We start from the raw sequence: 16617 nt of genomic DNA, 5'->3' as shown, positions 1-16617 counted from the left end.
TTTACAGAAACAGAATGGACGTGGGTTACAGAGGACCGAAGTCAATGTGAAGGTGTTTGGTTAATTGCAGATATCTTTGAAATGAAAATTGCTCTCCCTACTGTACTAAACAAAAAAGCAAGTGTGGATTATATTTGAAACATTCAGGTATTAATCAAAACATTTTAAGTAGGCCATTTCTGCAATTGTTCTAAAGAGCTCAAAAACCCCTTTAAAGATAGACAAGTAGAATTATGGTTGACAAAGTTGCAAATCTAGACAGGCAGTTTGCAATAAAGTTTAAATCGGGGACAGACAGACACGCGCGTTACTTTATTAACGTTCAATTGCAAATCCTATATCTCAGCAAATGCATCTGCTATATATAGGCTACATGCGTGACGACAACTGCTATATGTTAGTTCTTATATAGCATTAAACTGCAAATTGCAATTATAAATCTTACAGTTTTTGCTCTTGCGCTGTCATAGTCCATGTTGCTTCATCGTTTTATGTTCAGAGCTTCATTGATTATCATTGAAACGTGTCCTTGTGGTGTAGATAACACTGGCAACTCCAAGGAGTTATCTGATAACATGAATAATGTATTTTCATCTTTTTTTGTATTCTACCAAATTAATTGGGCTACTATTAAGTCAGCTTTATCTTAATCAAAGAATTAACGCACAGACCTTGGTTGGAGAATGAAATGAGAAAAAGATGTGTTCATAAAACGGCTACAAATCCAATAAATCATGCATGCTTGAAAGAACACATGCAGAAATAACTCATAACTCACTACAGTTGACAGTTGGATGATGTATGTATTGGATATATACATACAATGTCATCATAAACAGATAACACATAATGCCCCCCAAAAATGAATCCATTAGTATCAGGTGATGAAATCAGTTTTTATTGTTTTTTCTTGAATACTTGGCGACAGACTTTATCTTGACAGGTGATTTCCTAAAACAGACAGAGACTCAACATTAGAATAACACGTAATAAAGATCAGATTTCCAGTTACATGATATAAATGTATCTTGGCACATGTGAGTAGCTGAACAATTGCTTTAACTCTCTTTCGCTTACTCTCTCTCTTCCACCCCATTGCACACCCCTCTCTCTCTCTCTCTCTCTCTCTCTCTCTCTCTCTCTCTCTCTCTCTCTCTCTCTCTCTCTCTCTCTCACCAGGTGCAGTAGGTCCCCCTCAATCCAATGCTTCCAACCACGGTTTGCCTTCTCTCCCTTCTGGACACACACCAGCTTGTCTCCATCCCAGGTGACCAATGTCTGAGACACACACACACACACACCTTATACAAGGATACAGAGTTGAATCTGGAAGGCTAAGTGTTAAAAGCATTCATTGACACAGCATTTCCAAGGTATGAATCTGACCTTTTCAAACTCTATGGTTTTGTCATCAGTCCTACCTTGAGCACTCTGTTGTCTAGCCCCTTAGTGGTCTCCTCAAACTCCTCCCCCACTACAAAGTTAACTTCGTAGTTCCGGAAGGTGCTTAGGGTCTTGGTCTCGAATTTGTCTCCGTTCTGGACAATCACCTTGGTTTGGCTCAGGTGAGCTGCAATTTTCCTGGTAGCAAAGTCAATGTCTGCAGGACAGACAATCCATAGGGGCCATTAGTTAACGATTAAATTAGAAATCATTGCAGAGGCTTTGCATGGCCCTGGGATATCAGTGTATGACTATAAGGATACTTAATATGTTTTCATCTGGGTGTGCCAACATTAAAGGGATATTAATGTTTCCATTTGTCAGTCAAACTGCCGCATCACAGGGAGTCCCATACGCACATTAGGACTGAATTTGGATATAAGAAACCCTAATGCCTTCTTCTCTGTGTCCCCTGTGATGCCATATACCACACGCACACACACACTATCCTTACACACACACAATAGACTTCTGCTGCAGTCTAGGAATTACAATTCCATTCAGCGCACTCTGTTGACAATCCCATTTACCCTTTTAAAAATGACCTTGGGTTGGAAATAGACCCAAATGAGTTTCACCACCCATTAAACATTAAGCCCCACCAAAGCCAACCACCCATTCTGATATTCATATTCCATTTGAAAATTCAATTTAAATCTGTCAATTTTTGTGATGAAACTCTCTTATTTACCCACCCAAAGCATATTTTTGTCTCAATTTCCATATTCAGCGTAATTCTCCATTCGCTCATGGTAATGAGAGGTGCAGAAGGAAACGTTACGGATTTAGGATTTTCGGATTTGCTGGGGTGAAACGCAGAGGGAGTGTTACAGTATGAATTGCAGATAAAGTTGTGAATAATGAAAGACTTTGGGGGTTGATCAATCGGCGTGAGCGGATGGCTCCTCAGCCTAGCTTCCAAACGTCACGCCTGCGTGCCGGAGCCAGGTCGAAATTGGTCTCCTCCGGAAGGGGAAGGATGGGAAGACGGAAAGAGTGAATCAATATTTATTCGTCTTGATAACAGGCAGCGGGCGGCTCACACTGTGGAGGTTAAGTCGGCCTGACAGCAGCTCAATAAGTAAATGAAGCACAGCCGGTGCATTCTTTCACAGACTTCCTGAGTCTCTTTCACACACATTCACATTCACACACACACACACACACACACACACACACTTTTTCTCTCTCTTATTCTCTCTTTCTTTCTCATTCACATGCCCCTCTCTCTCTTTTCCTCTCTGACTTTTATATCTGAACTTGACTTGTTTATCTCTAGATCCACTCTTATTCTCCTGTTTTCTGTCTTCTCTTTTATCCTCTTCTGCTTCCCCTCTGTGTCTCTCTCTGTCTCTCACTCCCTCTCTCCTATCCTCCTACATCCTCCTCTCCTGTCCTCGCCCTCGGACGCTCTCAAACATACTGGCAAGAAAACCTTGTTTTCGTACAGGCTGTAGAAGGACCACTTACCAATCGCCTTCATTATGTCCTCAAATTTGTCGTTGGATACCATCTCCCATGTTCCATTGTAGTCTGCAGGCATTTTGACGATGGTGTGTAGGTAAGGACCTGTAAATATCTAGCAGTGGACTGATAGAGATGTCTGAAGAGCCCAGCCCTTTATACAGCGTGTGTGTGTGTGTGTGTAATGGTGGACTGAAGGGGCAGGGTCCGATTGATAACAAGTGTTTCTCTGAGATGACAGTGGAGAAGAGTTTGAGCATGTATGTCGATTTCCTTTTGCATGTGTGTCTGAGTGGGTCGAAGCATTTGTGTACATGTACAGTCTGTGCATGCTATGTGTGTGTTTGTGTGTATATGTGTGTGTTTGTGTGTGTTTAGGGAGGGGGGGGGGCGCACTTAGGAGCTCTTACTAACAGCCACTTAACAGGCCAGTTAGATCACTTACTCATTGTAGTGCACTGACATAGATAAAGATGGAGAGAATGAGATGGCAAAACGAGAGCCGTGGGCCCAGATCAGTGAATAACTGATCGGCAAAGAAGTTCCTTTCTCTTTTTGGAGAGAAGTGAGACTGAAGGAGACTGTTCTGCCATGCATGCCTGTTGACAATGGCAGTTGAAATGACACTAATGTTCTAATATCTATCTTAACAAGATTTCTTGTGAAATCTAATTCCTAAAAACAAGCATATATTTACGTTCAGTCATTTAGCAGCAGTCGCTGCTGATTGTCATTTAGCAGCAGAACTTATCCAGAGCACATATATTTGTATCTGTCCATAATTACTGAGAAGTGACTTGTCCACACGTGTCAGACTATGTTTTTACATCTATAGCTTATTTTAGTTTTCAAAGTCGATGGCAAATGCCTTTTTATTGCAATCAAATTGAAACTATATTACGTCCATGAGGAAATCAGGATGTGTGTGTGTGTGTGTGTGTGTGTGTTTTAGTGTGAATTTGTGTGATCTATTCTGTGTCAATGTAGTGTCAATACATTTATGATGACCTAATACTCTGAACTAGTGTTGTCATATGTGCTATAGAGACAATACCGGTCACACCAGGACACCAGATAAGAGGCAATACATTGTAGAGATTGTACCCCATGGAATCAGTTACCTGATAAAGCACGGCTAGTGAATTAATGCTTTGTGATGGCTTGCATCATGTTTAGGTTCTGCATGGTGATGGAACTGTGTTCATACACGTAAGGGGATGGTGATGCTTATGTTTGGTTGAGGACAAAACGAGGTAGAGAGTTTTTATTGAGTTTGTTTTAATTTTGGAGATGAACAAAATGTGGATCTTCTATATACACAGACGGACCAAACACTGACACAAGAAAATACTGATCAAGACATTGAAGACACTCCCAAACTGACCAAATACAATGTAGACACACAAAAACTGACCAATACAACCCTGACTGTGTATTGTACTGTAATAATTACAAATTCATTTGAATATATTACTTGCTTCATCAACAAATCAAATCAAATGTATTTGTATAGCCCTTTTTACATGCAAGCATGTCACAGATGGCTTCACATACGCCCATAGAACTGCCCCTCAACCAACCTAAACCCTCAAGGAAGACAAGGAAAAACTCCCAACGGGAGAAAAAATGGTAGAAACCTTGGGAGGAGCAACTCAGAGAGGGATCCCCTCCTCCAGAGACGGTTGGTATCAACACACACACTCACAAGATTTGAGACTTTTGAATTAAGTACAACAGTACAAGAGATTGAGAGGTGTTTGGCAAATGCACCTTGTGAAAATACCAGAAAATGCCTCGTCACCTTCCTAAGAGTTGCCTAGGTGTCAAAGGTCACTTCACAAGGTTCACACTTATCACACGTACGATAACATATTATGATGTGACACTCCTCATGACTGACCTCTTCCCTTTTGGCCGTTATAAACAGTTATAAACAGTTATAAACAGTGTGCATCTTACAAGTGTTGGCTATCTCAATCGCTCTGCTTATCAAACCAAGCTGATGTAATCTTGGTTACAGGGACACTTGCAGGGACCCTTGTACATTCACATACAAGGCATACTGTACAAGCTATCCTCTGCACAGGCTACAGATGGGCTCCTCGCCTAAGTTACCACCCTTTGCATTGAGCAAAATGTTACCAGTCACTCCATGTTCTGGATATTTGATTGCATCTAGCAGCTTTTGATGTTTGTATCCAAATTGTTAAAGCAACATTTCAAGAGTATACTAGCAGTCCTCTGATTAGGCATTCAGGCAGGTTTTCAGTTGTAGTCAGTGTTACCTTGGCCTCTGTTGTGATTTCTAGTTAAGTGAGTTTATTCTTGTATTCTCTTGCTTACACACATGGGGGAGCTATTGCTTTGTTGAAAATCTTGTGGTATTTTCTGAAGACAAAGATTGCAACTGTGGCTGAACTGTAGCTGTGGCCAGGGATTAAATGAGGTTAATTTGTGTTCTTTCATTGTATACTGTTTGTGTGTTTGCAGCTTGTGTGTTTTAATAATGTATTCATTTAGCAGACGCCATGACAGATACACAGATGGCGATTTTCAACTGCTACCTCTTGAGCTGCAATCAAATGCTCTAACCACTAGGCCAAATCCTTTACCATGGGTTGTGTTGGGGTTGTGTTGGGGTTGTGTTGGGGTTGAGGATGCGCATAGGGCTGCGAGGATTCCTGTCCTGTCCTGACACTCCTGGAGAGATGTACAAGTGTTGGACAGCTGTCAAGCTGTCTGGTCTGTCACTTTACCATGACCTTCCCTCATTCTCCCTCTTCCTGTTTTCCCTTCATCCCTCGCTCCATGCCTCTCCCACCTGCTCTGCTCATACTCTTTCTCCATCAGCTGGTTCTCCATGCACCTCCCACTTTTTACATTGTGTCAAATATATATTTGTGCATTTTTCCACTTTTCACTTTCCGCAAGTAAGCTCTTGCTGTATGGTCTCTGACTGAATAGTATTTGGGCTTTGTGCTTTGAAGTCACTGTAACAATTCAAAAGTCCTCAATGTTCCACTGTGAACACAGTAGAATCATTTTGCTTTCAGCCTCATAAGAAGAAAAAGAAGGTATTTTATACCAGGTTACAATAGTTCTATTATATTATATTATCTATTATATGATGTACATAGACAGGCTTCTCTAACCACAAACTGATAATCTCTTTATGACTAACACATACACGCATTTTGTACTATGCTCAATCTTTTCTGTGTGCACATAATACACACATACACACTGACAGTACAGACATATCATTGTACAGTTCAGTTTGTTCTGTTTTCCCACACGTGTGTGTGTGTGTATGTGTGCGTGTGTGGTTAGTAACAAAGACATAAATGTCAGTTTTAGAAATTGAGAATAATCTGGAACTATCTCACAAAAATCTCACGTTGTGAAGTGAGTGAATCGTTTTTTTTCTCCCACACATTCAGAAGGTAAACATAATTCTCTCCCCCCATTAACACCAGCATCTGGTACCTTCACAGTCACCCCCACAGCTCCTTGGTTCTGCAGCCACACAGATAGTGAACACTTCCCATGATTGTAGCCGTGCTACCTGTGGGTACCATGTATTCCACTTTTTGAAAACACGTGCACGTTTTGTATGCTACATGTGTCTTACTCGACTTGTGCAGGGTACAATCATCAGCTTTGTTTCAGTGTTTTCTTTGATTTCTTTGTTTTGCATTGATTGTCCACTTAGTAATGTAAGTGTAGTTATTATTTTTGGTTTGGTTAAATGCCACAAGGTTTGTAAAAGGTAAGCTGCCATACACGCATACACGCATACAAACATGCAAACTGCATGCCAACATGTAGGTTACCTTTCTAGGGTTATACACCTTATTTTAGGAATGGGTGCCTACTTTCTATTTACTAGATCATTTGGCGTATTTTAGGCAGTACAGATAGGTTGTTTTATTTCTTCAATCTGTTTGGCACCATTCATTGTTCCTATTCCTCTGTGGTATGGAAAGTGGGTTAGGGTTAGGGTTATATTTTTTCTGAGTATTAGCAGGTCATCATGCCCACACTCTCTCCCTCCTTCCGGCCTGGTCATTCATGTTAAGGCCCATCTTGTACTAGACCCAAAAGCCAAGCAACAAGGGTCATAACAGTGTGTGCGTGAGTGTGTCTGTGTGTGTGTGTGTGTGCGTGTGAGTGTGTGCATTCAAGGACCAATCTCAATGAAGTACAATTAGAGGTCAAAAAAGGTCAAAAGCAAGAGGTCACATTTGTGGGCAGTTACAAAGCCCGCTCACCATCGGGTTAGAAGTTGTTGGGAAAATAGGAGAGGCTATGTCATGTACTGGCTGTGTATCAGTATAAAACATGTTTGATGAGTCTACTGGACACTCACACACACACACACACACACACGTGGCCCAGCATGTCTGGCAACCTGCAACTCCCTCCACACTTCCTCATCAATATTCATTATGTACACACCACAAGCCCTGCGGATACACACTCTGTCTTGCTCTCCCACACACACCCCACACTCACATTACTCACACGCAGATACTGAAACACATTCATACATACATACACAAAGAGCAGCAAGGCAGCTGTGGTCAAAGATACTTGGACAAGCCTAAAACAGACAGCCAAACAGATACACACATACCCACTGTTCTTACTAGATTATGTGCAATAACTGACTGTTTCCTATTTGTCTCTAATGAAAGGATTAATTGAGTCCAGTGTGTGGTTCTAGGTTAACTCTATGAAAAAATCCCACTGCAGCTGTAATGCTAGCAGGCCGTGTGGATGTAGAGTGTATGGATAGGAGACAGACCCTAACTCACGCCTCCAGAGCCTCTGGGTATTCTACCTACTTGTCCATCAACAGTCTTAATTGTCCCTCCAGCTAAGTAAGGGCTGACATGTTCTCTCTCTCTCTCTCTCTCTCTTCCCTCTCTCTCTCTCTCTCTCTCTCTCTCTCTCTCTCTCTTGCTCTACCTCTCTATCTCACTCCTTACCTCCCTCGCTCTCCTCCTCTCCCGCTTTCTCTCCCCCCCCCCTCTCTCTCTCTCCCATTTTGTCTCCCTTTCTCTTTTTCTAGACCAATAACCCTAACCCTCTCCTTGTTTCTCTCACCCCCGTTCCCCCCCTTTCTCTCCATCTGTAGAGGAGCACACTCCCTCCCTCTGTCTCTCTCCATCTCGCTCCCAGACACCCTGTTCTCCCGCTCTTCTTTCAGTGTGCTCATCGTTCTCCCTTCACCAGGAACCCTTCCACACGTCTCTTAGATGCTCCCTCATCTCCTTTTTCTGGTCTCCGTGTCATCTCCCCCCCCCCCACACACACGCACGCTTCTCCTCCTCCTTTATCCCGTTTGTACGTGTGACAGGATGCAGTGAGCCCAAACACTCCCTGTGACAGCTGGACTGGGACCGGGAGATGGGACGAGGGGCAGGAGGAGAGGAGAACAGAGGATGAACGGGGCAAGATGGACACAGATGCGAGGAGAGACCTTCCCCACGCAACTCCACGGGTCTAATCTCTCTTTCTCTCTCTTTCTCTCTCTTTCTCTCTCTTTCTCTCTCTCTCTCTCTCTCTCTCTCTCTCTCTGTATCTTTCTCTCTCTCTCTCTCTCTCTCTATCTCTCTCTCTCTCTCTCTCTCTCTCTCTCTCTCTGTCTCTCTCTCTCTCTGTGTCTCTCTCTCTCTCTGCCCCCTTATTCTCTCTTTCTTCGAGTGTCGTAGTCTGCGAGTTTCCTCCGTCTCTTCATTCTTTCTCTTCCTGTCTTTCAGTGAGTTCCCTGATCTCCAGGTCTGTGTGTCAGTCCTCCCACACCACCTGTCTGCGCTGAGGTGGCTTGCGTCACACCTTCGGCAGAGCCACGAGGAAACCTTGAAGAACATGTAACACCTCGAATCTCTGGCTGTGGTCTGTCATTTTCTGAGGAGATGAGGGGATAATCAGTGTGTGAAAGCATCATTATTTGAGGTTGTGTTTTTGAATGGGGGTTTCTCACCGCTTTGAGCAGAACATTCAGATCCTTCTGCTTTGTTGCTTTGTTTTTGTCTTGTCGCTATGGTTGTCTTTGGAAGTATTAGGTTTTGTCTGTGTTTATGTGTGTGTGTGTGTGTGTGTGTGAGACTTCCCTGTCTTGGGGCCACAGGGCTGACTGGGTGTGACCAGTCGGTATTGGAGACAACCAGACCACAGTCAGACTGGCTCTGGAGATCTGTGATATCACTCACTACCAGACCGAGTTCTTTACCATCGCTGCAATGACCTCACACACACACACACTCACTCACACACACACACACATGTATACACACATGCACACACACTGTTTGAGCCAGCTCCCATGATGAGTGTTGACTGCCCAGCTTAGCCCCACACAGACCAAACAATGACATCAGGAGGCAGGAGGACATGCTGGATGAAGCCATTCTTTCAGTTTATCTGGGACTCACACGCTCACCCAAATGGATGGACACCCACATTAAAACACACGGACCAGTTCAACCCCCCCCCCCCCCCCCCAGCACACACACACACACACAAGCATACACACGCACACATCAAACGTGCACACACTTTCAAAACATCTAACATCCTTAATGTCACCTCTTGTGGCGATCTTGTCAAACTGACCTCTAGCTCTGGGTTTCCAATGTAACAATGGTATACCTGGGCATTGATTATTCACAAATGCATCTTTTAAGCTCTGGCATCTATTAATGGTCTCTCAAAGCACATGTCACCTTATTCAGCCTGACAAATGTGAACTTGAGTAAAAGGACAAAGCGACATTTGTACAGAGGAAACACAACATGGCCGACCTGATGATGACTGCAATTATGTCATTTTCACCTCAACCCGAGTGCAGAGTGCTGGACGAGCCATGCATTAGGCCGGCTCGTTGGCCACGCCGGCAAAGACCGCCATTGTGAAGAAAGACAAATGCATGGCTCAACAAATCCTTTTTCATTCGATTTCTTTTTTAATGGTAGCAAGCATGGTGGACATTTTCACTTGGGTGTAATATTCAGAACTCCTGAGTGCTGCTCAAATGCTGATCTGTGTAATTAGTGACATGACTAAAACACTGTTTGAGAATGCTGTTAGCGAGATTGGCAAAGCCTCGGGCCACTTTCACTGCTAAAGAGACACGAGAGAGGGAGAGCGATGGAAGGAGCCACAGAGGAGAAGACAGGAAAGGGGGAAGGTGTGAAAGACAGTCAATAAAATGTGGGTCCGCATGAAAAGTCTTTCCTCACCTGTCGATCCTTCTTTTTTTCAGCTTCTTTTTTTCCGTCTGACCCCCTCTAATCTCTCCTCCAATCCCTGTTTCAGGCTGTCAATCAGTCTTGGTGATGGATCCTCTCCCTTCTCTCTCGCTGTCTCTCTCGCTATCCCTCCCTTGCTCCCTACTTCCTTTCTTTCGGGCATCTCACCTTGATCTGTGTCTGTGGACAGAGTTCTTGAGGTGACACAGGTGTGTGTGGATGTTCAAACAGAGCTGATACCAGCCCAGCAGCTTCCTCTTTCTAACTTCCATTAACCTCGTCCATCCTGCCTCGGCTCCGGGGTTACACACACACACATACACACCGACACAAATACTTTTCAGACTCACTTTCTGTCCCTGTTTAGCCCTGCAAAGATTTGCCTCCATGTGTCTTTTGCAAAAACGATGTTAACAGTTTGTGTGGATTTGTTTCGTTGGCATGTGCGTGCCCCCTGAGGGCTAGCTGTCAGCCTTAGGACTGTAGTGTGGCAGTGTGTGGGGCTATCTGATGCTAGTATATAGAATCAAAACCACTGGTGTGGAGAATGAAATGAGAAAACAGGACAGCCAAACACAAAGCCACCGGGAGAACGATAAGGTGACCTTTGCTTCTCCGGAGAGAGAGAGAGAAATAGAGAGAGAAAGACGCAATTAGAGAGAGAGAGAGAGAGAGAGAAATGGGAAGGGACAGTGCGACAGAAGAAAGCAAATTGAGAGAGGGCGTGGAAAGGATGAAAGGGAAGGAGAGGGGACAGAAGGTATTGAGTGAACAGGGACATGTGGAGCGTCAGGGAGAGTCGCAGCATCAGGGTGTGTGAGGTGACGGATGGAGATGGCACATGGAAGAGTCCAGTAGACAGTGTGTGGCTCACTTATTCTCTGAATTTGTGTGAGCGACCGTCAACTACGGATGCATGCAAGTGAATGTCTATTGCATACAAAGGGTAGTGTGTGTGCTTGTCAGTGTGCGTGTGTGTGTGTTTCTGGTGGGGGTGGGAGGGAGACGATGCCCCCTCCATCGATAATGAAATTGCTGCCCCATTGTCGGGCCACGTGGGGTAAAGTAGAGAGAACCCACTGGGCTGACTTCATTAAAACTCTTTCCTCAATGGCAGGATTTCTGAGGAGCAACACTCCCTTTCCCCACAGGCTGCGGGTGTGGTCATGTGTAAGAAAAGATAATATGTGTGTGTGTGTGACGAACACAGTGTGAGGAGCCACACTGTGTTTGCTCTTCCGCTGGTGATTGACATCCGTTGACAGCTGTGATTTGGACGACTCGCTCATTCCCTCCTCTTCCTCCTTGATCTGATGAGGTCCACCACTGTACACAGAGCAAGACAACTCGTTCACGCTCCGTCTCCCACCAAGCCTGTTCCATCTCTGCCCAGCTCCACCTCTGTCCATCACTCCAGCAGTCCTTCACCCTCCTCCCCATCCCTCCCCCATCCCCCCTCCCTCCTCCCCATCCCTCCTCATACCTCCCTCCTCTCCATAACTCCTCCATCCCCCCTCCCTCCTCCCCATACCTGCCCCATCTCCCCTCCCTATACCTCTCCTCACTACTCTCCATGTCCTGGGATAATAGAAATTAAAAACTGTTTCTCTCCTATTACAAAACAGGGCCAAAGTAATTAACCTGTTTCATACGCCTCGTCTTGGGCCAAAAACAAAACCGCTCAATTTGCTCTATGAAGTGGGAACTGGGTAGCCGTATTTTATTAGTCCCGAGGAAGCAGCGACGACAAACTGAATGGCGTCTTGTGGAGTTGCTTTTCCAATTAGCTGCTGCCATCTTAAATCTTAAAAGGCTTGCGAAAAATACAGCCTGATTACCTATGCAAATGAGCAGGAAGTTATAATAAACCTGTCAACGTAAATGAACGGGTTTAACCGCGAGGAACCGTCGGCGAACGTTTCTCCAACCTGAACGCTGCCCGGAAGGCTAAACCAAGAGTGACAAGAAGAACGTCGGTAAAACGCTTATCTGAAGCAGAGCGAGGCTGTTGGAGTGTGTGTTTGTGCACGTGGGGTCTGGGCCACAGCCAGGGTGGCAGAGAACCTAGTGGTGGTGGTCTGGGCGCTCTGGGACAGAGAGTGTGCTTTGTGGGTCGTTCTGTAGTACTGATTATGCAATAGATTAGATTAGGTTTGTTTGAGTTGGCTGAGTGTAGCTTTTGCAGCTTAAAGGTGCCAGGTTCACTTCCTGCTTTGTGTCTCTGTGTTGGTTTAAAATGTGCTGTTAAGCTGAAGAAAAAAGCAGGTGAAAAAGAAAGAAAATATATAATGTTGAAAGCTGGGAATTTAATGAAACAAATTATTCATTATTCATCATTATTGAAAATCAATTTGCTTTCAGAGGAAACACTTGAAGTGGAATTGGCCTGGCTTCCTGCTGTGAGAAGATTTCTATTGGCTGATGCGTCTATTGATTAAAGGTGCAACCTTCATGAATGAATATTTATGTAGGATAAAGTTAATGATGATATCTGTATCAGTGTCAGTGACATTTAGTTTGAAGATAATATGCATGGCAATGAATGGAATTTGCTTTGGTACTTCAATCACACAACTCACTGGCAACGTTTGGTCCTTGAGAAAAACTGCTGTGTGTGTGACTGACAGTTATACACTCAGCAGAGGTTATCTACTGACCAGTAGAAAGAAATATGACCAAAGTGGCAGTGGAGAAAGTAAAAGGGGTGGGGGGGCAAAGGGGGCTGTGATTTATTGCTAGCATCATATGGTAAACCATAATCCTCACTCGTGCTATCAATGGAAGTGTGTGTGTGTAGGAGAGTGATCGTGGGGGGGATATTCATTTCCAATTGAGCAACCCACTCAATTCTGCCAATGGCCAAATTAGCTGGCTTTGGTATTGAAACTCTAGCTATTTGATTAGCATGTGTAGTTTCACAGCAAGTTAAATCTTTCGCCCTGGTTATTCAGTTACGTGTGTGTGTACGTGTGTCTGTGTGCGTGCATGTGTGGTGTTTGTGTGTCTAGTTCAAATGCAGATATTGCCTCCAGGAGGCTGGCTTTCAGTAGGTGGCTTATCTCTTAACTGTGTGTGTTTTGCACATTTCAGCATGTCTGAAAGAGAGAATAATTTCTCTCTTAAATATGTGCTCATAAAATCTCATGCCTCGGAGACTCGTATGAATATGCAAAAACTCCTTAACATAAATGCATACTGTAATGAGGGAATGAAGTAGGAGGAGGATGGAAGAAAATAAACACTATAAAATAAAAATGTGTGTGTGTGTGCGGAGAGGGGGCTGGTGCTTACACACACCTCTGCACGTATCTAATTACTTTCCCCACCAGTCTTTGTAGAGATCCTTGGGGAAAAGTGCACACACTCCAACAAAGAGGCATGAAAACACAGCGCTAACCTATGGAAATTAGGATGTTTATGTAGGATTAAACAATAAGGAGTCTCTACATGTCGCTACACGCCCACCCCGCCACATGCAGCTCCTATTGGGCTGCTGTGTCTGCTCGATAAGGAGGGTCGCGAGAGGAGATAAGATGGTAGAAGTAGATTGGGAACGTTCGACACAAATCCAGTTGTTTACGACACGCAAAGTCCAACATCTCAAGCGAGTTGGGGTGGACAGAGAGTAAGTAGGAGGGGGGGAAATAAGCAAGACAGGGTGCGGTACAGAAAAAGAGTGGACTGAAAGAGGCTAGTGGGGATGGAGAGAATGAAGAACAGCGGGGGAAAGTGACAGAAGAGGGGAAAAGAGAGGGATGGAGGGAGAGTGAGAGAGGGCAATTGGAAGGGACAGAAGTAAGAGGGAGGGGCGAAAGAGAGAAGATTTTTGCTTCTCAGTCCTGGTTCATGGCTTGCTTGGTTTGCTTCATGCGTGCAGATTAGACACTGGGAATGGGACACCGGCCGTGTGTGAGTGTGTGTTTATGTGTCGAATGTGTGGGTGTGTCTACTGCATGCATATCTGTGTGGATGTGTGGGTACCTCCCTATGTGTGTCAGTGTGTGTCTGTACTTGCGTGTTTGCCTGTGTGTGTGTGTCAGTGTGTGTGTGTGTGTGTGTGTGTGTGTGTGTGTGTGTGTGAGTGTCAACATCCATGGAGCATCTGTCACCGCTGATTTGATCGTGCTGCAGTGTTTTACAATGGCTCCAGTGTGGTGTTGATGGAGCTAGTGAGCTCACCAGAGGGTGATCGCTAGCGGAGATAGTTGGCTGTGTCGCTGCACCCACCAGGCAAGGTCACTGTGACCTAGAGAGGACACTATCTCAGCAAGGTGTGACACGTGTCTGGGAGGGCTGAGGTTGCACACACACGCACACACAAACACACACACACACACACACACAAACCCACACACTCACAGACATAATCTCACCCAACAGCCATCTAATGAAAAAACAATCCATACTACAGCACTAAACCTAAATCCCGGACTTTGTTGATTTAGGAATGCAATCTTCCTGTCCCCCTGTCTGAGAAAAAACTCTTTCCCTCTCTCCTCTCTCTCTCCATCCTCTCCTTCTTTACCCCTTTTCTCCTTCTCTTTCCTCACTCCCTGAGCCTCATCTTATCGGAAACACAGCTTTCTTACTACTTTAGTCTTCTTTCCCATCTTCCTCTCATCCCCAATGCCCCAAACCCCAGAACTCTGTCCATGTGTCCTTTGGCTTCTAGCTACTTTATTAGAAGTCATGATTCATAAACTAGGTTCCTCTCTGCGCTCTTTGGCATGTGCAAATCCTCCAGCCCGACCATATTTGCCCACTACATCATCTCCCTCTGTGCTCTCCTCCTCGTGTTGGACAGTAAACTAGATTACTGAAGCAGAGAGTCTATGGAGAACAGGCTTAGAATGCCACAGCCAGCAAGGCCTGTCAATAATGTATATGCCACTCTGCTCCCCTCTCTATCTCTTCTCTCTCCCTCCCTCGTTATTTTTTCTCTCTCTCTCTCTCTCTCTCTCTCTCTCTCTCTCTCTCTCTCTCTCTCTCTCTCTCTCTCTCTCTCCAAATGGCTTACCAAAGCAAGCAAGGCCTCTCTTTTTGTGTCTCACTTCATCCATCCTCCCAATCTCTATTTCCATCTCTCCAGTCAGTGTCCTCTGACGTGGCGCCATGAAAGTCCCTTTCCATATGGACTGGGTTTCCTGGCTCCTGGGGGAATGTGGTGGGCAGAACACTGTGGGAGCATTCTGAGAACATTGTCCAAACCCAAACCCAGACCATGGCAACTAGTAGGAACACGAATGAATTATACAATCGAGGCCCTTTCAGAAACCGAGAGTTTGGTAGTAGTTTGGATTGCCCTACCTCTTCTACACCCCGCTTCTCTCTCTGTCTCTCTTTCTGTCAGTGTTTCCCTTTATAATACCTTTAATGTTGTAGCAATAACAACTCTAGCACAGTGTGGAACAATCCTACCTGAAACATGGACATTTGACATGTGTCACCACACCTTTGACGTTTGTGTGGTGACAAGGCCACGGTGTGATCGACACCAGCAAATGGAATTCAACGGGATTGGCTAACACTATGGCAACACTTGCATACCCATAGCCCTGCTTTTCGTTTCAGTCTCGCACTTTCTTTTCACCCTTCTGCATCTCTCTGCCCATCCCCCATCCCCCCTTCTCCCTTCCTTCATCCCTACATCTCTCTCTGTCCAACCTTCCTTTCTCCCTCCCTTTCGTTTTTTTTCTCCCTCTCCCTCTCCCTCCCTCCTTTCCCTCCCTCAGCTGTCTTCCCAGTGTGGGAGTGATTGAGGAGGTAGAGGTTTCGTCCTCCACGATCTCTTCGTTAGACCCCAGCCACTGTCGCTGGTTCGCCTCATATAGATCTCCATTCGTTTTGTCAATCCAGAGAAAACGTAGCGTCTGGGTGCCCAGTATGAGATCTCTCATTCATATCTCTGTCGGGCTGCCTCTATTTCCAACTTCTTCTCTGTTCCCTCTTTTTTGCATCTTGATGTAGTAACACCCTTGATTGAGGGTTTCATGAATAATGTAGAATATATCAGAGTGTGGGTGAGTGAAAAGTGGGAAAGGGGAAGGAAGGGGAAAGAGAGAAGGGGGGAACAGAGATTGACAGACAGAGAAACAGAGAGACATACTGTATATACATACACTGTACAGTTTGCCCTGACTTGGTCTCTTTCTATCTGTTTGTCTGTCTGTTGGTCTCTCTCTACATATATTGTACATACTATATCTGTGCATGTAGAGAGAGACAAAAAGAGACAAAAAGAGAGTGAGAGCGTGGAAGAGAGCGAGAGTCTGACCTATCTTCGGTGTGCCCTCCTTCGTTTATGCTGCAGACCATGTGCATACGTTTAAACTGTCAGTCAGTGTTATATCGGTTAAGCATAGCGTAGCTGCCACAGCCCGAAGCCTGTGTTCTCCTGTCCTTTTCACATCGGCTCCTCTTAACGATTTACTGTGAGGCTTTGTAAATGCCACGG

The 16617-nt window shown here is 44.8% G+C and overlaps 1 protein-coding gene across 1 annotated transcript; it reads right to left on the bottom strand.

Moving 5' to 3' along the window:
- Positions 1–853: 853 nt before the first annotated feature.
- LOC146257100 (retinol-binding protein 2-like) lies at positions 854–3030 on the bottom strand. Its single transcript, XM_084674216.1, has 4 exons — positions 2914–3030; positions 1422–1600; positions 1177–1278; positions 854–951 (listed from the first exon to the last, which is right to left on the bottom strand). Exons 1-4 carry the CDS (start codon positions 2984–2986, stop codon positions 898–900), a joined length of 408 nt encoding a protein of 135 aa, XP_084530342.1. The 5' UTR covers positions 2987–3030; the 3' UTR covers positions 854–897.
- Between the last annotated feature and the right edge of the window lie 13587 nt (positions 3031–16617).

Source organism: Hypomesus nipponensis, chromosome 15, assembly GCF_054491055.1.
Source record: "Hypomesus nipponensis isolate SF chromosome 15, ASM5449105v1, whole genome shotgun sequence".
In the NCBI taxonomy this organism is placed as follows: domain Eukaryota; kingdom Metazoa; phylum Chordata; class Actinopteri; order Osmeriformes; family Osmeridae; genus Hypomesus; species Hypomesus nipponensis.
The sequence above is the reverse complement of the archived record's forward strand: the minus strand, read 5'-3'. Positions and strand labels throughout refer to the sequence as shown.

Excerpts from the sequence above, each read along its gene's own strand:
- LOC146257100 (XM_084674216.1), bottom strand. The coding sequence starts at position 2,986 with ATGCCTGCAGACTACAATGGAACATGGGAGATGGTATCCAACGACAAA. Across the intron at positions 1,279-1,421 it reads TAGACAACAGAGTGCTCAAG|ACATTGGTCACCTGGGATGG; the intron begins GTAGGACTGATG and ends TGTGTGTCTCAG. Across the intron at positions 952-1,176 it reads AGGGGGACCTACTGCACCTG|GAAATCACCTGTCAAGATAA; the intron begins GTGAGAGAGAGA and ends TGTCTGTTTTAG.